General features: G+C 36.4%; 1 protein-coding gene across 2 annotated transcripts in view; it reads left to right on the plus strand.

Moving 5' to 3' along the window:
• ANKRD13C (ankyrin repeat domain 13C) overlaps positions 1 to 24,344 on the plus strand; it is a 94,491-nt gene that overhangs the window by 42,140 nt on the left and 28,007 nt on the right. For both annotated transcript variants that reach the window (XM_024245218.3, XM_024245235.3), the window contains exons 6-9: positions 7,180 to 7,246; positions 12,272 to 12,416; positions 16,912 to 17,043; positions 20,599 to 20,760. In XM_024245218.3, coding sequence (XP_024100986.1) covers positions 7,180 to 7,246; positions 12,272 to 12,416; positions 16,912 to 17,043; positions 20,599 to 20,760 — 506 coding nt within the window. The remainder of the gene's footprint in view (positions 1 to 7,179; positions 7,247 to 12,271; positions 12,417 to 16,911; positions 17,044 to 20,598; positions 20,761 to 24,344) is intronic.

The raw sequence follows: 24,344 nt of genomic DNA on the forward strand, positions 1-24,344 counted from the left end.
GTAACTTTAATAAATCTTTTTTTTTTTTTTGAGACAAGTTCTCACTGTTGCCTAGGCTGGAGTGCAGTGTTACGATCATAGCTTACTACAGCCTCGAACTCCTGGGCTCAGGCAATCCTCCCCGCTCAGCCTCCTGAGTAGCTAGGACCACAGGCACATGCCATCACACCTGGCTAATTATTTTTATGTTTTGTAGAGATGGAATCTCACTGTGTTTCCCAGGCTGGTCTAGAACACCTGGGCTCAAGCGATCCTCTTACCTCGGCCTCTCAAAGTGCTGGGATTACAGAAGTGAGCCACCACATCTGGCCAATAGTTTATATTTTTAAGGTTGAAAATGGTACTTTTAGTTTTAAGAATTTTGTTTTACAAACAGCATTTAAAATTTAATAATAGAATGCAAGGAGTTTTCAGAAAAGAAAATTAATTATGGGATTATGGGACTACTGAATTTAAGGACATTTGAAATCTAGTACTTAGATCTCTGAATGTAGAGAATTTAGTTAACATTTTTTGTTTATGTATATTTTGTTGTCTTTCCATTATTTTGCTTTTTGCATACTTTATAGGCACTTTCTTTACATACTATTTGGTTGAACGTTGATTCCAGTGACTTATGAAAGACGCTAATTTTGCCCTAGATTTTTTTGCAGTCATTTGTTGACTTACCTTAACAAGGTTTTTCTCCTCCTCATTTTAAACATGAGTCCACTGGAGAGAAAATTTTCATATCCAAATATGAAGTTTGAGTCTAGTGACCTTTATTTTACTAACTAAACAACTAAATTTTGTTGTTTTTAAAGATTTTAAAAAAATGTAATCTCTAAAGGTTTAGACATAATGAGCTTATGTGAGTTTTTGTTAAAGCATCTAAATTAATTTTTTTTTTTTTTTGGAGACAGAGTCTCACTCTGTCGCTCAGGCATGTATGCATATTATACCAAATGAGGAACTTTGGGCAAAGAATTCAAAGTCAGTAGAATAGGAATTTTGAACTAGCAAATCTGTTTCTTTTTAGTTCTACATTCTGTGGCTCTATAGTTTTCTCTATACATTTAAAAACAAATTCTAGACTGTGAAATGAAAATTACTTACAGTACTTAGCCCCAGCCAGTGCTGCTACTGCTCTTCCCAGGCAATTTGTAGTGGGATTTCCAGAGCAAGGCTCTGTCTCAAAAAAAAAAAAAAAGTAATAGAAATTTCACAGTTTTAGGCCTGATCTATGGGAGGTCAATAAATGCAACTTAATTTAAAACATTACATTCTGACATTTGTTAACCTTGAGGAAGTTATGATATTCTCACAATACACTTGGGTTTGCAAATTCAGCTTCAACTCGTCAGTAAGAAAATAGGTTATACAATATACCATATAGCAGTAAAATGCCTAGGAAGTTACCAGATTTAAACTTTAATTAACAATTATACTTGTTATTTCTTCTAATTCCTTTACATCTTCTGATTTCTTCTGAAAAAGTAAACACAGCCATAAATCTGAAGTCCATTAACGCTTATTTCTCTCTACTGTATGAAAAAATAGTAGTTTTTTACTGTCTTAAGAATCTGGCCTCTTTTCAACAAGTAATAATTTTCTACCAATTATATTTTTGATAAACTGCCTTCTTTATTTGGAGCTTTTAGATACAAATCAGACTTCCTCCCCAGCTTATGTAAATTACAGCTTATGTAAATTTTAAACATTGATTTTATAACATCTGTATACATTTCTAAAAATTGTATTATGCTTTTTAGTTAGCTTTGACTAATACACATTATCATTTAATACTAAAATTATCCTGAGTTTACTAAGATTTTAATCTTTTTAATAGAATATTCACTGTAAAAGTTTTGAACATTATAGAAAATTAATCAGGTATTTTTAAGTTTCCCTGTTACCACTTCCCAGAGGTGACCATTGTTAACATTTCGTATGACTATTTTCAAATGCTTTTCAGTGCTTACTAAAGTGTTTGTGTATATATCTATGCACACACAACCCCTCAGAATTATGTTTTTTTTCTGCCGTGGAATCATATTGTTATATCATTATGCAAATTGACATATTTATTTATTTATTTATTTATTGAGAGGGAGTTTCACTCTGTCACCCAGGCTGGAGTGCAGTCACGCGATCTCAGCTCACTGCAACCTCCACCTCCTGGGTTCAAGTGATCCTAATACCTCAGCCTCCCGAGTAGCTGGGATTACATGCGTGCGCCTTATGTTTTTAGTAGAAACAGGGTTTCACCGTGTTGGCCAGGCTGGTGTCGAACTCCTGACCTCTGATGATCCACCCGCCTCGGCCTCCCAAAGTATAGGGATTACAGGCGTGAGCTACTACACCCAGCCATCATTTTTATTCAACCCATAGTAAGCATCTTACCATATTTCAGGTGGAAATACTTCACTAATTTTAACAGCTGCATAATACTTTATGGCATGGATGATTAAGGTTTTTCTAGTGTGTTTAATCCTTGTATAGAGAATTTTAAATTCTAAATTTAATCAGTTTTTTCTCACATTTTTATAACTCTAGCTCATCAGGCTAGTTTGTCTCTATTAAAGATTATGGAGTCTTGTTACTCTAATAGTCCCATCTTGCTTTTATGCCTTATATATCATTCAGGAGTCCTGGTGTCCTAGAACACATAGAAAAACAGGTTTATAGTAGACTTGTGTAGTAAAGGAGCTCCAAGTTAGATTGGTCTAAAACCTGAACACTATCTTTTTTACCCCATTTTTTTCCCATCTGGGGAGACCCCAGTGCTGCTTTGTGTTCCTAAACTGGGTTGTCCCTTGAGTATTTTGGCTCTTTAACTGATTCTCTTAGTAATCATTAGTGGTTTGAATTCTAAAATAGTCAATGTATATTGCTGAACAAAATGTTATAAAATATTTTAAAAGTGATATTTTAATTATGCTAAAATATAAATACATGCAATCACTTCTAAAATTGTGTATATATCTACAGTTATAAACAATACATTATAAATGTTGCATAATTGAGTTCCTCAAGTAACCACTGAGACAGTTGTCCAAAGTATTTCTTCTTTGAGAACTTGACTTTGATGCAAAAAGTCAGCACATCTGTTTCATTGCTAATAAAGGATTATACTGATTTAAAGTCACAGCTATTAATACGTGATGATTAGATGTCACGTATAATTCTAAAACAAAACCCATTGGCTTATAGATAGCCTAGATCCTTTATTAGATTTTATGATCAAACTTTAATTAGAGTTTTGGCATATTTCTTTCCCTTGTCAAAACACAGAATATTTTTTAAAAAGGCAAGCGAAAAATAAGGGGAAGCCAAGAAATACTGAAATCAGGGTGAGTTTACTTTTGAGATAGTAGAGCACACTCTTTTTTATGCTGTTACTTATATTCAGACTTCAGAGAAAATAGCCACAGACTTAGTAACAAGTTTGAAGGTAACTGAAATATTCCAGCCTGGGTTTTTAGGTATAGAAAAGCTTTGAATTAGAATCAGAAATACCGGCCCCTAAGTATTTGACATTGCAAATCACATATTTTATATGTTTTCTGAGCTTGATTCTTCATTTTTAAAATGAGGATAATACTAACTACCCCACCTGTTGCAAACTTTCTTTTGGTGTATATGAAATAAAATCATTTTTTTGAAGAAAGGCCTTTGTATACTATAAAGTGTCAAATAATTTATAATATGATCACTACTTTAAATTTTGCATTATGCATATATCACATTTTAACTAAAAAACTAATTTTCTATTTTTATTTGTTGTCTACAGAATCAATCTATCCTGCATTTGAGACTATTTGTATATTATTATATTATTATTATTATTTTATTTTATTTTTTTTTAGACGGAGTCTGGCTCTGTCGCCCAGGCTGGAGTGCAGTGGCGGGATCTCCGCTCACTGCAAGCTCCACCTCCTGGGTTCACCCCATTCTCCTGCCTCAGCCTTCCGAGTAGCTGGGACTACAGGCGCCCGCCACCACGCCCGGCTAATTTTTTGTATTTTTTTTTTTTTTAGTAGAGATGGGGTTTCACCGTGTTAGCCAGGATGGTCTCGATCTCCTGACCTCGCGATCCGCCCGGCCTATTATTTGTATATTATAGATAGAAAACATTAAGCTTAGAAACTCTTATGAAAATTGTGGAGTAGTTTGGGCGCAGTGGCTCACGCCTGTAATCCCGGCACTTTGGGAGGCCGAGGAGGGTGGATCACCTTAGGTCAGGAGTTTGAGACCAACCTGGCCAACATGGTGAAACCCCGTCTCTGCTAAAAATACAAAAATTAGCTGGGCGTGGTGGCGGGCGCCTGTAATCCCAGCTACTCAGGAGGCTGAGGCATGAGAATCACTTGAACCTGGGAGGCGGAGTTTGCAGTAAGCTGAGATTGCGCCACTGCACTCCAGCCTGGGTGACAGAGCGAGGCTCTGTCTCAAAAAAAAAAAAAAAAAAAATTGGGGAGTAAGTGGTAGCCAAATGAAAATTTAAATTTAAAAACTCTCTTTTTATTTTCTGTTTAGTGAATTATGCTACTCTTGGAATACTGTGCTTAAACTTATACTGAGGTAACTTAGGAAATAGGTTGGTTGTTTAACTTACGTGGGGAAGAAAAAGAGTTATTTCAGACTTGGGAAAATATAAATCGCTATGTTTTGGAATGCATTAAAATCTATCAGAAATCTTTTTTTTTTTTCTCAATAATTTAACTTCTTTAATTTTTTTTTTTCTTTTTTTTGAGACGGAGTCTCGCTCTGTCGCCCATGCTGGAGCACAGTGGCGCAATCTCGGCTCACTGCAAGCTCCGCCTCCTGGGTTCACGCCATTCTCCTGCCTCAGCCTCCCGAGTAGCTGGGACTACAGGCGCCCGCCACCACGCCCGGCTAATTTTTTCTATTTTTAGTAGAGACGGGGTTTCACCGTGTTAGCCAGGACGGTCTTCATCTCCTGACCTCGTGATCTGCCCGCCTCGGCCTCCCAAAGTGCTGGGATTACAGGCCTCTGAGCCACCGCGCCTGGCCCTTTTCTTTTTTTTTCTTAGCTTTTGCTCTCAGTCCTCAACTTGTTTTCTCTCTGCCTTACCGTTTTCCTCCTTTCCTGATTTTTAATAAAAGTATTAGTGTATGATATTAAATTCTGTTTTTGTAGGGTGTTATAATTACTTCAAAAGATATAATAAAGTTGGCTGGGTATGGTGGCTTGTGCATGTAATCCTAGCACTTTGGGAGGCTGAGGTGGGAGGATCGCTTGAGGCTAGGAGTTCAAGACCAACGTGGCCAATATAGGGAGACCCCGTCTTTAAAAAAAAAAATAAATAATGAGATCTAATGAAGTTAAATTAACTTAAGTTGGAGTGCTATCTACTTTTAATCATCTTTGGTTCATGCTACACCAAATACTTAATTCAGGATGGATCTCAATTAATGAGCATGAAAGAACTTTGATCATTTATAGAATTACACTATTATTGCTCTTCTCAATTTTTGTTTCAAAAAAGTTTTTTCTTTCTTTCTTTTTTTTTTCAAAGAGATAGGGTTTTGCTGTGTCACCTGGGCTGGAGTGCAGTGGCACGATCATAGCCCACTTCAGCCTTCAACTCCTGGCCTCAGGTGATCCTCCTGCTTCAGTCTCCCAGGTAGCTAGGACTACAGGTACCTGCCACCACACCTGGCTAATTTTTCTATTTTTATTTTTGTAGAGACAGGGTCTTGCTATGTTGCCCAGGCTAGCCTCAAGCTCCTGGGCTCAAGCAGTCCTCCTGCCTTGGCCTCCCATATGGCTGCAGTTATAGCCAAACCGTGCCCAGCTGAGAAAGGAAAATCTTTGTCAGAAGAAGATTTCTTATATTCTTTCACTAGGGCAACAACTCGTTGATATTCTCTCTGGACAATAAACTTTTCTTATTTTTGCACTAAAATTCAGAAAACAGTTTTCAGTGCTGGAAGTCATTTTGGATTAAATGGTTTCTAAGGATCTAAAGGAGTCATGAAGCATTAGGTACTTTTTTCTTTTACAGCATTTAAATTTTTTTTTTATTTAAAAATTTTATTTATTTATTTATTTTTTTGAGACTGGTTTATGAGACTGGCTAATTTTTGTATGTTTGATAGAGATGGGGTTTCGCCATGTTGCCCAGGCCGGTCTTGAACTCCTGGGCTCAAGCAATTTATCTGCTTTGGCCTCTGAAAGTGCTGGGATTACAGGTGTGAGCTACCATACCGGGCCTGCATTAGATATTTATCTTTAATGTTAATTAGAAAATGTTGATGCTTTTGAAAAAATTAACTAAGAAATTAGCCTTTAATTTTCTCTACAATCTTTGTTTCTAACTCAGGTTAATTTATCGCCCATTTTAAAAACACTAAATTTTGTAAGATATATCTGCTATATCTTACACACAGACAGATACACACACACTTATGTACACATGTACCTCTGATATGGTCTTAATTTCAAGAATTTTGAGCTTCACATTTTTTTAATTTCTTTGTACATGGTAGTTTATTATAGCCTGTTATGCAGCTTTATTTATCCATAGAATAACTCCTATCTCCCCAAAATAGCAGATAATAAATAATAAAAAACTATCAGAATATGGCTTGTGGCATGTATATGAGCTATAGATAGCAACGTAGGAATGTAGAAATCTATAGATAAATAGTATGATTCCCATTTTACAGATTTTGAAACTCAGGTACATTGAGTCTAAATAACCTAGGCACATATTTGGGATTCAAACTCAAATTTAACTGTCTCACTTCAAAGATGTCTCTTTCTATTATACACATTACTTTACTGCAATTTTTGCAAATTATATTTACAAAATTAGATAAGGTTCAGGTCTATCTGGTTACCCATTCAGGAGGGTTTAGTTACTATAGGGTATTGTTTACTCATCTATAATATGCAATCTGTACCTGAGTGGCACCATATTGACTCTGCTACCCTTGTTTGTGGGTGGGATGGGAGTATAGTAAACTATACAGAAATTACAAGTAAATAGTAGATATTTGAAGTTGCTCAAAATTGCCTTTTGTATTTTTTTATTTTTAAATGGAAAAATACTATTTGAAAGGAAATTATTATAATTTGATAACAATGTCACATTACTCTTTTAATTTAAAAGTTTGTAAATATCTCAAAATTTAGTAGTTATTTTTTACCTTTTGTTTTTAAAAATACAGTGCCTTTACTTTCCCGAATTCTGCCTTCTGATGCATGTAAAATATACAAACAAGGTATCAATATCAGGTAAGGTGATTTGATTTTTTTCTCAGTAAAAGAAAGTTGAGATTTAGAGGAAGATTTTTTCCCCTTTAATCATAATTTACATGTGTTTTATGATGTTAAAATGCTGTAACAGAGTCATAATATTTTATCTCGTTTGAGACATAATAGATAAAAAACCAAATACATAGAACCTTTTTTTATTTTTTTATTACTTAGAGAACAAACTCAAAGTGGAAAATACATAAAATCTTGAATAAAGCATAGATACTATTCTTATTTAACTACAGACTATCTAGAAGGCAAACAGTGAGGATCTTGATGTAATATTAAGAAGATTTACAGTGGTTACCTTCCTGATCCTGGATTTATTAAGGAATAAGGGACACATAAGGAAGACCCAATTCTTGCCTTTTTCTCCATCTCTTTCATATCTTTCCTTCCCCTGTTTACTCATCCGTGCATCCGTTCATCTGTTCATTCATTGATCTATCCATTCCAGTGAATACTTTGAGGCTAATTTTAATTTCCTTCTATTCTGTTCCTTTTATAACTAAGATTAATGTTTGAATCTGATGGAAAATACATCTATTTAACTTACATGAGAATTTTACATTTATCATTCTTTATTTTGCTTTATAATAATATAGCCATATTTATAAATTATCTATTTGTAGAGTATATATAATGCTAGTTAATATGCCAACTTTTATATATATGTGCATATATTGGTATATTTATAAATAGTATACATGTATATATATATAATTTTGTGTATGTGTGTGTCTGTATATCTCCAGAATATTAATTTGAATGTTTAAGGGTCTAGAACTAGAAATAACTTGAAGGATTATCTCATATAAAGTCTTCATTTAGAGATGAGAAAGCTCAGAGAAGTTAAGTGATTTTTTTTTTGCAAGAGCATTTTACAAATTAATGGCTGAACCAGGACTTCTGACTTCTTGTTCGTTGTTCTTCTCACCATGACACAAAGCAGAAGTTTTAAAAAATCAGCTATTTCTGAGAAATTCATTGTTTAGTATTTTGAATTAGTGAAGCAATAACTTTTAGTTGGAAGTAAGTTCTAGGGTAATTATCCTTAAGCAATAGAATTTGGTTAAGGTAGATGTTTCGGTTTTTTTTTTTTTTTCTTTTTTTAGATAATAAAGATAGGGTCTCACTATATTGCCCAGGCTGGTCTTGAACATACAGGCTCAAGTGATTCTTCCACTTTGGCCTCACAAAGTGCTGAGATTACAGTGTGAGCCATCACACCCAGTGTGTTTTTTAAAAAAAACCTCCTCAGGTGTTTTAATTATAAAAGTGCTCATGTACCTTAAATGCATTGTCATTACAGAAAACTTGGAAAATACAGAAAAATAGAAGAAAAATTAAGTAGGAAAGGATTTTTGATGTGGATTTAATTCAGCAGCCTTTTGTTAGCAATTATTATGGTTTCATTAACTTAGACATTTTTAATATAGGTGCTTGCCAAAGATGGTAGGCAATTTTGGAGGATACTATTATCTTCCATGTGATAGTTTAAAAAGTTAGTTTTAGGCCGGGTGTGGTAACTCATGCCTGTAATCCCAGCACTTTGGGAGGTTGAGGCAGGTAGATCACTTGAGTCCTGGAGTTCGAGACCAGCCTGGGCAACATGGCAAAACCCCGTCTTTACAAAAAAATATTAAAAATTAGCTGGGCATGGTGACACGTGCCTATAGTCCCAGCTACCTGGGAGGCTGAGGTGGGAGAATCACCTGACCCCAGGAAGTTGAGGCTGCAGTGAGCCGTAATCACGACACTGCACTTTAGCCTGGGCAACAGAGTAAGATCTTGTCTCAGAAAAAATAAAGTTTTTATTCTGTTTGAGTCCTAGGTTAAGGCAAGAAGCAATCTCTTTGAAAAAAATTGTTTCACATTTATATATGACTTTTTAAAGTAAATGTTTTAGTACACATTATATAATAACTATAGGTAATAAAACCAAAAAGGTTAAAACACAACCTGGGCAATATGATGAAATCTTGTCGATACAAAAAATACAAAATATTAGCTGGGCATGGTGGCACGCACTTGTAGTCCCTGCTCCTCAGGAGGCTGAGGTGGGAGGATCACCTGAGCCCGGCAGGTTGAGGCTGCAGTGAGCCGAGATTGTGCCACTGTATTCCAACCTGGGTGACAGAGTGAGTCCCTGTCACACACACACAAAAGTTAAAACAGGAACATGAGGGAAAAGCCTGGTTGAGAAAAATTGTGAGAAAGATTGTAGGTTAAGGGGAAGTTAGTAACTTAGCAAGATACTAGACATGGGGCTTACTAGTAACTAAGGATGAAGGACAAATGTGATAGGTTCTAAAGCTCTCGTCAAACAAGGCTTACCAGATTAATGGAGAGGATAGCTTTTAGGATGTATGACAAAAGGTTTTTTGCCTAGGTGATAAAAATCTAAAGGAAAAAATCTGTTAACATTAAATAAAAACTTGGTATTTTAAATGTCATAAGACAATTTTTTAACACCATTTTAATAAAGCTAAATTTTAAAATATATTCAAAGAGAAATCTTTAAGTTGACTTTTATTTCATGGCAGCCATGTAATCATTTGAAATGTCTTCTCTGGTATCAAAGAGAAACTAATACTTTAGTAGAAATAGGAAAGTGTGAGCAACATTATTCTTGAGAGTACTAACAAAGATTTTGACCATAAATACAAATAATTAAGAGGTAATCTGTAATCACCGATTGAAAGTATATTTGCACACTTTGTCTTACTTCAGGATTTTCTTGTTTGAAGTGAAGCCTTTAGTTCCTTTTTTCAGTGTTATTTGGCATTTTTTCAGGCTTTCTTCTTAAAAATAATACTTTCTATTCAAATCTTTGCATTTGTATGAAGAACTTATTGTTCTTCATGGCTAATTACATGGGAAAAATTAAAAATATTTAGGTTCATAGGCTTAAAGCCAAGGACTAGTGAGGACTTTAAAATGTCATTGTGATAATTAACATTATTTATTGAGGCATATGTGATGCAGCTTACCAGGTCATCTAATATATCAGGGATATACAGAAAATGTATTACCGTTTTTATTGCAAAATTGTAGAAACACAGATGAAATAAAAATAGGCTGTATCAATTTATATAACTGGGAAGTTTCTATAACTAATTTTACATATCGCTAGACCTAAAATCTCAAAGGTCACCATGTCAGTCTGTCTTTGTCTTTCTTTGTCTGTCTTTCTGTGCATCTCTTTACTCACCTTTTCATCCCCACTCTTGGCAACCCACTACCACTTTCACCTACGATGGGCAAGCAGGGAATGGAGGCAGAAGACTATTTTAGCCCATTTCTTCTTTTATGTAGAGCATAACATTCCCTGATAGCTGAAGCTTGGAGCCAAAATAGTGCACTTACATATAAAATGATCTGTTCCTTTTTGGTATTATCAGGAGCCCACATCTTATAGAGATAGGGGAAGAGTCCCTTTTAATACTGTTTTCTTTTAGGACACATGCTCAAGCAATGATAGGTGTTATTTAATAGTAAAGCTGAATTCTAGCTTCTGGGAGTGGACTAAAATCTAGAATTCAGCTATAAAGCAACAGGCAGGCCCCCCCCCCGTGCCACCCCCATGTGAGTTGATGAGTTACTTTTTTAGGGCTTCTTGATACATAAGGCAACCATACTTCCCTCTTTGCTCTGGCTCACCCCTGTTTTCCTGGCAGAATTATCAATAGAGTCACTTTCATTCTTAGATTTATTTATTTTGATGATAAATTCTATGTAACCCTAGTTATTTTCATGCAGCATGTGAGGCATGTTTTATTTCTGTTTTTCCTGTCTAGGGAAACCAAGAGTACCAACTCACTTTGCCTTGTCTGTGATGAGAACTGAAAAACCTACAGAGTAATGAATTCTTACAGTTGCATTAGAAATTCAGTAGCCAGGGTGGATTTTTCACGGAGCCTTAAAGGATCTTCCTGGGGATGTGATCAGCATCTCTTGACTGCAGGGCCAACCAGTTTCTTGGCTTTAGGACTGTGTGTTTTGAGCAGCCATTAGCTGGGGTGATCCTGATCTGGTGATTTATAAAGCCATGTGCAAGATTGAAGCACGTCAGTGTATTGTAAACTTTTTATTTTCAGTATTTTTCCTAATTTCGGCAAGTAGTGCTTTGTGGAATACTGTTTGAGACCAGCGCATTAGGCTAGACCATGACAGGTCCAGGTTACTAAAGAGCACAGTAAACACACAAATGTGTGAATCCATGAGTATTAGATACAGAATGATCTGTAAGGTTTCCAGGGTGTGGAGATATTGGCTGGGAAAGAGAGTATTAGTCCAAATCTGAGAAGTCAAATACAGAGGCCAAGAATTTAAATGGTTTATCAAGTTGAAGGATAAAGCAAGGTTTGGTATCAGATGGTTAGGCATAACGTATGGGTGTATATCAAAAGAGGAGTTCTCAATTCCAAGAATGTGGTCCATCCATTGCTGTCTGGTCTTAAATACTCTGCTGAGCTAGCAACCTGGTCTTAAAGGGATCGAATAATGTCAGACAGGTCTGCATTCCTTTTCTTCCTTCCCTGTTCACTTTTATTGAGTAGCTACAGTAAGGGAAATGGTAGGAAACAAGGGAGCAGAAAGGGAAATACCCCAAATATGGGGAAACATCTTTTTTTCTGGGTCAGTGAAATATGTGTGTGTATGTGTGTGTGTGTATATATATATATATAGATAGATATATGTGTGTATATATATATAGATATATAGATATATGTGTGTATATATATATGTTCAGAAAATATATATATATTCAGAAAAGTGAAATATAGCTAAAATGGATTATATCTTTAAGTAGTTTTGTTTTTTAATAGAATATTTTAAGTTTAGTTTTTATCTATAAATTTGTTTTTATCTATAAATTTGACTTTGCAATATGGTATTAGCATCTTGGTTTGAGTTTAAAAGGAACAGCTTATTTAATTATTAGTGAAGTTTTATCAAAATTATATTTGTCAGAGTTTCTCATCTACCCACGTTTCACAGGCTTGACACAACTCTCATAGACTTTACTGACATGAAGTGCCAACGAGGGGATCTAAGCTTCATTTTCAATGGGGATGCGGCGCCCTCTGAGTCTTTTGTAGTATTAGACAATGAACAAAAAGTTTATCAGCGAATACATCATGAGGTGAGCATGTTGTCTTATCAATATTCCTTTAAATCGTTAAAAAAAAAAGTATAGGTTTTTAGCCAAACCTCAGTATAATTTGCTTAAAAGCTTAAGGTGTAATTGAGATGGTTTGTTCCTAAAGCTATAGTTTCCTGACCACTAGCTTTCTTTTCTTTCTTCTTTTTCTTTCTTTCTTTTTTTTTTTTTTTGAGACTGGAGTCTTGCTCTGTCACCCAGGCTGAAATGCAGTGGCGTGATCTACGCTCACTGCAACCTCTGCCTCCCAGGTTCAAGCAATTCTTCAGCCTCAGCCTCCAGGGTAGCTGAGACTACCAGCGCCCGCCACCAAGCCCGGCTAATTTTTGTATTTGTATTTTTAGTAGAGGCTTGGTTTCACCATGTTGGCTAGGTTGGTCTCAAACTCCTGACCTCAAATGATCCACCCACCTCGGCCTCCCAAAGAGCTGGGATTACAGGCGTGAGCCACTGTGCCTGGCCTGTTTTCATTTTTTATATTTCTATCCTCTGGTCTCCATCTTGACCAGTCCATTGAGGCTGCTGAGAATTCAACTGATTATCTCCTAGATCAATGAACTCCAGCTTCTTTTCATTTGTTGAACCTGTGCTGGACCTTTACCATGTATTATCTTTTTATCTTACCTTCTTTTAATGTTGTTGACCATCTTCATTTTATCTCCTTAATATGAATACTTCTTTTGGCTCTGTCTGCAGTCTTACTTTTCCTAACTCTTTGGCTGCCTTTCCTTTCTCTGTCCTTTCCCTCTTCGAGTATGACATGATTTTCCTTCTCTCATGCCATATCTTTGTGTTAAAAAAACCATTGATATGCCCTTGATGTGGTTCTCATTTTTACAAACTGCCAGAATAATCCCTTCCATTCCCACAGTCCTATAGGTTGATGATTTACAAATACATGTTTGTGTCCGTACAGTTCTGAGTAGAGGCTTATCTGTTTAAATGCCTAATGGATATCATGTGTGTCTCCCAGGTACCTCAAAATTCACCTTATTTAAAACTAACCTTACTACTTTTCCTCCAAACCTGCTCTTTTTCCTGTTTTTCCTCTTTTGAAGAATGATGTCATTCTCTATTCAGTCAGAAACCTAGGAGTTATTTTTGATATCTTTTCTTGTACTCTATGTTTTCTCATCAGAGCACATATCTGGTCATTTTTTTCTCCTTAATGTCTCATTATTATTCCTCTGTTATTCACACTGTCACTACTGTAATTTAAATATTCATTATTTCTCAACTGGACCATTGGAAAGTCTTATAAATGATCTTCCTGGCTCCCTTCTCATCTGCTTCTAAATTATCCTACATGTTGGAGATACATTAAACTTTAGAAACACATTTATGAAACCTTACTTACTTAGAGATACTTAAAAAGTTCCCCATTACCTAAAGAGTGAAATCTAATCTCCTTAGCATGGCATGGTTCCTTTTGTCACCTGAGTTTTGCTCACCTTTCTAGCCTTTTTCTTACCTTGCTATTTTAGATACCCTCATACTGCACTCTTGGCAGTTTGTCAGATGTGCCAGGCTATTTGGGGCTTTATTCCTTTGTTCATGTTCTTTCCACTTCCTGGAATGCTTTTCTTTTTGCACCCTCACACCTGTAGGGCATGCACTTGGTGTTACTTTCTCTCCCACCAAATGACTTTTGTTGTCCTTATGCTCCTATTAAATCTGGAACCATAAAGCTTCTAATGTTACATTTACTGACATGGCTTTTTTCCCTTCTATTGGTCTAAGCTCCTCAAGGGCATGGGGTTCTTTTTGTTGTATTCCCTGGTATCTAATACAGCATCAGTACATTCTACGCTATAGGTTGCTAAACTCTTTCTGTGAAGGAAGGGATAATAAATATTTTTAGATATTAAAATATATTTGTGGGCCATATGGCCTCTGTCACAACTACTCAACTCTGCTGTTGTTAAAAGCAGCCACAGACAATATGTAAATAAATGAGTATATTCCATTATGATTTTATTCATAAAAATAGGCAGCTGATTATAGTTTGCTTACTCATATGTGAGACTCTCAGATATTTATTAAATAATTTGACCTCTTACTTATGAAATGACAACAGGTTAGCCAACTAGGCAATAAGTGAATTGGAAATAGGGTCTTGAAAGAGAAGCTAGAAGTTAAGGCTAGTAGTCCATAAGTATTTGTGAATGTCATAGTATTACCAAAGAACTGGTATTAAGGGTACCAGTTTTAAGGTATTAAGGTATGTATGTACTGGTATTAAGGTATGTATGTATACATACATATATGTATTATGTATTTTATAATGCCTACAATACAGGAAAGATAGATTTTGAGCAGTATTCCTTAGGGCAGAGAATACTTGTTGTTTATCCTAATATGTATGTATGTATAAGTAATAACTTCATTAAATGTTGAAGCAATGTAATTAATTAAAACAGCAGATCTTTTTCAGTGATGTGGTTAAGAGATAGTCTATGATTTATATAAGAATTCTGTTCCAAAAGTTTATTGAAAATAGGATGTTTGAAATGTAAGGCAAATTTGCTCATAGACAATGGGTTATACAGTGTTCAGTTTCCAAGCTAATATATAAAATTCTAGTTGATTCATAATATATTTGAAGTATAGTGTTTAACAGTTCTGTTTAACTACTGCAACCTAACTTTTTTTTAAAGAAAATTGTGTTCAGAATTAATTTGGGTTACCAGGAATACATTTTCACCTATTACGGCTTTAGCAGTAACACCAAGATTTTGCATTCTTTACTTGTAGGGGTAGAGGAAATGGTACTGTCCCAGGCCCAAGCCATTGCTATTTTTTTGTTTGTTTGTTTTTTGTTTTTTTGAGACGGAGTCTCTCTCTGTCTCCAGGCTGGAGTGCAGTGACGTGATTGATGTCGGCTCACTGCAACCTCCACCTCCCGGGTTCAAGTGATTCTCCTGCCTCAGCCTCCCGAGTAGCTGGGACTACAGGCGTGTGCCACCATGCCCGGCTATTTTTTTGTATTTTTAGCAGAGACAGGGTTTCACCATGTTAGCCAGAATGGTTTCTATCTTCTGACCTCGTGATCTGCCTGCCTCTGCCTCCCAAAGTGCTGGGATTACAGGCATGAGCCACTTAGCCCGGTCGCCAATGGTATTGTTTTTGGAAATTCAGAAAGGGCCGGGCGCGGTGGCTCATGCCTGTAATCCCAGCACTTTGGAAGGCCGAGGTGGGTGGATCATGAGGTCAGGAGATTGAGACCATCCTGGCTAACACGGTGAAACCCCGTCTCTGCTAAAAATAAAAAAATTAGCCGGGCATGGTGGTGGGCACCTGTAGTCCCAGCTACTCGGGAGGCTGAGGCAGGAGAATGGTGTGAACCCGGAAGGAGGAGCTTGCAGTGAGCCGAGATTGTGGCACTGCACTCCAGCCTGGGCGACAAAGCAGGACTCCGTCTCAAAAAACAACAACCACAACAAAAAAACAGAAAGGGACTCTATGTAGGTTAAAGTTAGATGGTGAAGAATAGAAAATGGGCCTCTTGGGAACCTAGAAATAAGGAGGTTTGGAGAATGGAGCCTCTAACTATTGTAAACCCTAGGGACAGTTATTATTCTCCAGACAACTCCCTAGGTTTTGCCTTTTTTCTTCCTTATAACGTCTTAAATATTAGTTAGGGTATCTCTCTTGGAGTATTATGGAATAGAATCTCATCTTATACCTGCTCACTTACTCTTCTATACTTGATCGTTTAGTCTTCTGTCCCTGAAGCAAGCACAAAACTTTCCTTTTTTCTCATATAAAAAATAATTATTGCTCAATTATTATATACCAGCACTAGGGAATATGTACAGGATAAAACCTGAAGCATGACTACTCATTAAGTTTAGAAATCACGGTTGATATTTATGGATTCCTTTCCATTTTATAAGGAATACAGAAAAGATCCCTTCTTACTTCTTTTCCTTCCTTCTCTCTCTGCTGCTTCCCTTCTTCTATCCCTCCCTTCTGTTCTCTCCTTCCCTTCTTCCACTTACAATTTATTGGGAAAGAAAGGCTCAAATGACAGTGATGGATCTTTGCATTAAAAAGAACTAAAGTAAGATTAATCTATGTTGAAAGAAAAATATCCTTTATCTGGGCTTTTTTCTCAGATCTGTCAACTTAATTCTTAAAGTTGTTTTTAAAAATTGCTCTATGGACTATACAGTTTTATAATGGGTGATCTAGTACTGCTTCCGTTACATATCTGTAACAGGGTAATAGTACTGTATTTCATGTGTCCTGCTTTTATAGATTCATAATTAGTCATAATACTAACTTAGAGAAGATATTAATATGTACAATTTAAACATTAATTCTTTTTAGAGTAAGTAACACTTCACATTATTTAGAAACTATCCTTTTTGTCTTTAAAAATTGGTAACATTATAATTGTTGATATTTTAATATGTAGCACTACGAACTTTTGAAAAACCTAGATTTTTATATTTAACTTTTGCTCCCATCCCAGGAATCAGAGATGGAAACAGAAGAAGAGGTGGATATTTTAATGAGCAGTGATATTTACTCTGCAACTTTATCAACAAAATCAATTTCTTTCACGCGTGCCCAGACAGGATGGCTTTTTCGGGAAGATAAAACAGTATGTGTAAATCTAGATTTTTAAACTTTAAGCATTGTTCGGTATTTAATATTTCCAAAATAATGTGATGGAAATGCAAGAAGTAGCTTAACAGAATTGTCTCCAAGTAGTTTTTTTCTCTCTTCCTTGAATCCCGATAAGGAATTATAATGGATGGTTAGAGTCAGAATGTGTCCTTGGAGAATTCAGGAAAGAAAGCTGAGCTCATTTGAATTCTGTGTCAGGAAGGACTCTTATTGCTAGCTGTCTTGTTACTATACAGGGAACAATGTTTTCACATGATTCCATTCTATTTCTAGTGCTTTATTCGATAAGAAGACTACAAAAAGGGATAAACTTGACTCTATTTCCCTGAACCTGTTTTTCTCCCTACTTTAGACTTCTCATTGACTTAATATTTGTTTCTTGTATTCTATACATATGACTAAGATTAAATAACCTTACATTTCTGCAACACTGTAGAAATGTTAAATCAAATCTCAGTGGAAGTTCCCCCATTAGTGTAAATTATTTCCATAATTCCCATTGTATCTGTCAGCAAGAGGTTATATAAGACTATTCAAATATATATTCGAAAAATTTTGAGGCTAGGCGTGGTGGCTCATGCATGTAATCCCGGCACTTTGGGAGGCCAAGGCCGGCAGATCATGAGGTCAGGAGTTCGAGACCAGCCTGGCCAACACGGTGAAAACCTGTCTCTACTAAAAATACAAAAATTACTCGGGCGTGGTGGTGCATACCTGTAATCCCAGCTACTCGGAAGGCTGAGGCAGGAGAATCGCTTGAACCCAGGAGATGGAGGTTGCAGTGAGCTGAGATGGCACCACTGCTCTCCAGCCTGAGACAGAGTGAGACTCCGTCTCAAAAAAAAAAATGAAAAAATTAAAAAAAATTGAATGAGCTGTATGAAGAAGCATGTTCATAAAATTTTAAATTTAGCAGTAAGTGACCACATCAAGTCAGGTTCAAGATTGACTTCTGTTAAAAATTATATTTATTTTTATTATACACAGTGAAATGAATATATTCTCGCTGGAGAAATAAGAAAAATAGCATTATTAGGGTTCTCTGAGAAACAAAACCAATAGATAGAGAGAAGGGGAGTGGAGAGAGGAAGAAAAAAAGAGTAAGGGGGAGAGGAGAAGGAGGGAGAAATTGATTTATTTTGAGGAGTGGTTCATGAAATTGTAGGAGTTGGCAAATCTGAAATGTAGAGCAATCTAGCAGGCTGGAAATTTAGTGAAGAGTGGATATTGTGCTCTTGAGTTAGAAATGTTCAGGCTTGGCCTCCTGGGCAACATAGCAAGACCCTGACTCTACAAAAAATTTAAAAAGTAGATGGCTGAGGTGGCACAAGCCTATAGTCGCAGGTACTTGGAAGGATGAGGTGAGACGATTACTTGAGCCCAGAAGGTTGAGGCCACAGTGAGTGATCACACTACTGCACTCTAGCCCGGGTGACAGAGTGAACCTCTGTCCAAAAAAAAAAAAAGAGAGAAAAAGAAATCTGCAGGCTGGAAACTCAAGCAGGGTTTCTGTGTTGCAGTTTTGAGGGAGAATTGCTTTTTTTTTCCTGGAAACCTCAGTTTTTGTTCTTAAGGCCTTCAAACTGATTAGATTAGGCCCACCCACATTATGCAGAGTAATTAGCTCTACTTAAAGTCCATTGATTGTTAATCACATCTAAAACATACCTTCACAGCAACATCTAGACTGGTGTTTGACCAAACACCTGGCATCATAGCATAGCCACGCTGACACATAAAATTATCATGTAACTTTATACATAAAGCTAAAAAGCCCTCCTTGACCACTGCCCACATCCCACATCCCCTTGCAGAATGTCACCAGTTATTATATCCTCCAGACCTTTTTTATGGTCTCCATACATAAATATGAGCTCATAATAATAGTCTTTTGTTGTTGATGCTTACTTGTTCATAAAGTGTCATGTCATATCGCATCTACTGTTTTGCAGCTAGCTTTTTTTCCTCATTCTTTAGTATGTTGTAGAAGTCTTCTCTTATCAGTACATGTAGTGCTAGTTCACTCTTTTTAGCAATTGCATAGTATTCTATATGATGGATATACTGTAACTTATTCAGTCTTGTTTTTGGACATTTAAATGAATAGACACATATTTGTGTCCAGTTTTCTGCTATTATAAATGACGTGTTTATCATCCTTTTACATGCCTTTGCCTATTATAAGTAGCAAGAAATTAAGTGGCTGGATAATGGGGAATACACACTTAACATTTTGTTGATATGATAATTTACATTTACTAAGTGGTTTTTCATTATACGGTTTCAAAAACTGATAATTACCACCTGGTTATTTCCCAGCCACAGAAATCTGTTAGGAAATCTAAGCTCACTGATTTTCCTCTCTAAGCCTAATGGCATTATAGCATTCTCAGTTGTGAGGTCCTACATTGCAGTCCATTTGTTGGCTTTAAAGTCTTATTTGTTTGTACTTTGTTCTTCTGGGCAGCATTAGATGGATCACTTCAAGAGAAGATAAAAATTGAAACTGCTAATCATCTAGTACTACTGCTAAGCAGCTCAAAGCTCTTGAAGCATCTAGGTGATCTTCTTAAATCTTTGACAGGTAAGGAGGGAGTCAGTTAATACTTATGGTTCCCATTTTGTAGGTAGAAACAGGTGCAGAATGCTTTGCTTTTTTTGCAAGGTGGACTGGAACACAACTCTGAACATGTAGTTTTGGAATGTCAGTAAACAGCAGCAGGGTGGAGACATGTGATTTACATGCAGATAGAAATGGGAAGCTTGTTTTCAGTAAGTTATTTATCTTTTTTTTGTTTTTTTTAAGGAAGGTATGTCAAACTCTGAATACCTGTGGGTCTGAAAAAGGTAAAAGTTAATGTTGAAGGTTTAAGAGGACTTTATTGAAAGAAAGTAATGACTTTTCTTGATGTCCTTTATACCACTTGAGTTTCCCTAAAACACTTTAATTGTATTGGTGAGCAAGGGTACTCTTTTCTTTGTTGAAAACAAGCAGCTGTAACTTGAAGTTTGGTGCCTGTTAGAGAATAGAGAATTTGAATAGGTCATTAATTCTGGTTGTACTAGAGATTCTTATGTGACGTGGACTATTTATTTCTTTTTATTCCACTTTTTTTCTATCTATAAAATGGGAACAGTGTTATCCCTGACCCCTCCTTGTTACTCGTGATATTTGACTGCCAGCTCAATAGTTTTGAGATAGCTTTGTGCTACTTGGGAGTAGGATCTAAAGAAATGCTATATGGCAATTTTATTTAAAATCATTTGCAAATTAACTACCATACATTTTTGTGTATTTTAAATTTCTCTTTACTGATTTGAAGTGTATGCTTTTGTGTATTTTTTAACTTATTGAATAACTTAGATGTATATATTGTATAAACCTAGAAAATGTAAAATAATTTGATAATTTCAAGTACCAAAGGAATATTGATTTTCACCTACATGTTACATATTTATGGAAAATATATTACCTTGACACTTTTTTTAACCTAAAAATTTTACTTTTAAATATTTGCTTTTGTTTTAGGAAAGAGTAGGAAACTTTTTGGCAGACTTTTATCTGGTGAATGGACTTGTTTTAGAATCAAGGAAAAGAAGAGAACATCTCAGTGAAGAGGATATTCTTCGAAATAAGGCCATCATGGAGAGTTTGAGTAAAGGTGGAAACATAATGGAACAGAATTTTGAGGTATAATTTTTAATTCTCCTAATTTGTAGTTTTTCTAAGAAGAGGGGGGATAGATTTCATTCTTGGTGGCATTCACTCTTGGTGAGTATATAAATATACTCACAGCTTTTATTTACTATGTGTTTCCTTTTTCTGTGAATCTTCATTTCGTTGATGTCATTATTATGAAGACGACGAAAAAGAAAAAAATGTCTTTTGGGATTTTTTTGTGAATCTGTACTTTATCTTTGAGTCTTCATTAATAAATAGATTAAAAGCGTGAAACCTAATGTTATTATTATTGTTTTGAGACAGATTCTTGCTGTGTTGCCCAGGCTGGAGTGCAGTGGCTCGATCTCGGCTCACTGCAACCTCTGCCTCCTGGGTTCAAGTGATTCTCCTGCCTCATCCCCCCCAGGTAGCTGGGATTACAGGCGCTGCCACCAGGCCTGGCTAATTTTTGTATTTTTGGTAGAGACAGGGTTTTACCATGTTGGCCAGGCTGGTCTCAAACTCCTGACCTCAAGTGATCTTCCTGCCTCAGCCTCCCAAAGTGCTAGGATTACAGATGTGAGCCACTGTGCCTGGCCCCTAGTGTTATTTATTTATTTATTTATTTAGAGACGGAGTCTCCCTCTGTCGCCCAGGCTGGAGTGCAGTGGCAAGATCTTGGCTCACTGCAACTTCCGCCTCCTGGGTTCAAGTGATTCTCCTGCCTCAGACTCGCAAGTAGCTGGGATTACAGGTGCTTAATTCTTTCTGCTTTGCTAATCAAAATCCGCTGCTTTGAAGGCCCAGCTAAAGATCCACCTACTTCATGGTGTCATCTCTGACTTATACCTTCCCATATATTTGTTGTTTAGCATATGTTTACTGAAAGCATGCTATATGCAAAGAATTGTGTGACAGTAAGGAAAGGGGAGGAGAAATTAGGAAATAAAAGATGTATGAGACATGGTAATTGCTTCTTAAATCTTATTCCTCTGTGAAGTGAATTAGATGCATTCTTAAATTTATTTTTTATTTGTATAATTTTATAATTCCAAAAAAATACTAGAGTCATACAAAGAATTCTTGGACACCTTCATCAAGATTTCCCAGATGGGCCTGGGTGCGGTGGCTCACACCTGTAATCCCAGCACTTTGGGAGGCCAAGGTGGGCAGATCACCTGAGGTCAGGAGTTCAAGACCAGCTTGGCCAACATGGTGAAATCCCGCCTCTACAAAATTAGCTAGGCATGGTGACACATGCTTGTAATCCCAGCTACTCAGGAGGCTGAGGCAGGAGAATCACTTGAAACTGGGAGGTGGAGGTTGTGGAGCCGAGATTGCGCCATTGTGCTCCATCCTGGGCAACAAGAGCGAAACTCCATCTCAAAAAAAAGAAAAAATTTCCCAGATGTTAACATTTTACTGCCATTTGTATAGCACTGTTTTTCAAACTGCAATATAGGGATCCTTTAGTAGGTTATAAGAAATTAATTTAGTGGTCCATGACTACTTTTTTTTCCTTTTCTCCCCTCAGTTGTTGGCAATACTTAAAAAAATTAGTATCTAAATAAAAATGGTAGGCCAGGCACAGTGGCTCACACCTGGAATCCCAGCACTTTGGGAGGCCAAAGTGGGAGGATTGCTTGAGTCCAGGAGGTGGAAACCAGCCTGGGCAACAGAGCAAGACCCTGCCTCTACCAAAAAAATAAAAATTAAAAAAATTAAAAATCAGCTGTGCACAGTGGCATGAGTCTGTAGTTCCAACTACTTGGGAGGCTGAGGCAGGACGATCACTTGAGCCCAGGAGACTGAGGCTACAATGAGCTATAATCATGCCACTGCCACTGCATTCCAGCTTGGATGACACAGTGAGATCCTGTCACAAAAAAAAAAAAAAAGAAAGAAAAATCAGAGCACATTACACATAATGAGAGTCATTACTACTTCATGAAACAATAGTTTCAAGAGTGTGTGTGTTGTATAAACATGCACATGTGTGAGTGCCGGATTGTAATATAAATTGTGAGTCACAGTTATAAAAAGGTTAAAAGGCTACTACATACTACAAAGAGGCTTGAGTTGCTGGAATGTTTAGTCCTTTCCCTATAGTATTGTCCTGGATTCTATGTTTTAGTGGTGATCAGAGTTTCCAGAATAGTATGGCAGATTTCAACTAATTCATGGTAATACTATGTTTGTCAGTAAAACATTTTAATATTTAGAAAGATCATATATTGAGTGAATCAGCCATAGTTTAGTTGAGTACATTATGTAAAATGTTTAAAATTGTGATCATGCCACTTTAGTGTGATCTTATCCCCTTCCTGCCACATCTCATTTGTGCTCCTCATTTTTCTTCTGACTTTGGGATAAAGCTTCACCAGACTTCATTTTTCCAGGACCTGCTAGTATTTACTGATCTCTTGGTCAGTAGGAAATACTGGATAAAATGCAGTCGGGAAATAGAAGTGGAGATGAATTAATAGCGGGAATGCTGAGCTCAGTCTTTGACAGGGCTGCTATCTTCTCCCATTGTTGACCAGACAAAAGCCCATCTCTTTGGACTTATATTGTGATTTAAATTTTATTAAAGTTCTTTTGAAAAAAGTGATTTTGTTGTGTTGGTGGTTATTGCTACTTTTTTAAAAATTTGGGCAACACAGGCTGGGCGAGGTGGCTCAGGCCTATAATCCCAGCACTTTGGGAAGCTGAGGTGGGTGGATCATGAGGTCAGGAGATCGAGACCATCCTGGCTAACATGGTGAAACCCCATCTCTACTAAAAATACAAAAAAAAAAAAAGCTGGGCGTGGTGGCGGGCGCCTGTAGTCCCAGCTACTCAGGAGGCTGAGGCAGAAGAATGGCATGAACCCCCGGGAGGCAGAGCTTGCAGTGAGCCGAGATCGTGCCACTGCACTCCAGCCTGGGTGACAGAGCAAGACTGTCTCAAAAAAATAATAATAATAATTTGGGCAACAAACTAATCTGGGATAAGATATGGAAATAAGACTTTATAGAATGCTGTTTCATGGACTGTTTGCCAGTTGCCTCTTCTGGTCTGATTTATGTACATTTAAACTTACGATAGACAACTTGATTTTCTTAAGGGCAGAGGTTGTAACCGGATGTATTTGGATAGTTAAAGAGGTCTTTAAGTAACATTTTAAGCAGCTGTACTTTGCAAGTTGAAATTAAAACATAGTTTAATGCCAGATAGCTACATAATGGAAACAAATTAATATTAAATTAAATAATTAAGCTTTCAACTTCTAATCAGAAATTAAAGGAAACACTTCCCATATGAACCATAGGATTTTGAACTTTATAGTTGATGAATATTTAAATTCAATTTGTCAGTTTCTACAGAAGATAAAAAACGTGGTGGGATTTTGATTGGGATAATGTTGAATCTGTAGATAAATCAATTTCAACATAAAAGCCTGTTTGAATTTTTTTAAATTAAGCTTTTTATTTTGAAATATTGTAAATTCACATACAGTTGTATGAAATCATACAGGGATTCCATGTATGCCTCACCCAGTTTCCCCCAATGATAATGTCTTACCAAAGTGTAGAACAGTATCATGGCAAGGATATTGGCATTTGTATTCAAGA

This window comes from Pongo abelii, chromosome 1 (assembly GCF_028885655.2).
Source record: "Pongo abelii isolate AG06213 chromosome 1, NHGRI_mPonAbe1-v2.0_pri, whole genome shotgun sequence".
Classification (NCBI taxonomy): domain Eukaryota; kingdom Metazoa; phylum Chordata; class Mammalia; order Primates; family Hominidae; genus Pongo; species Pongo abelii.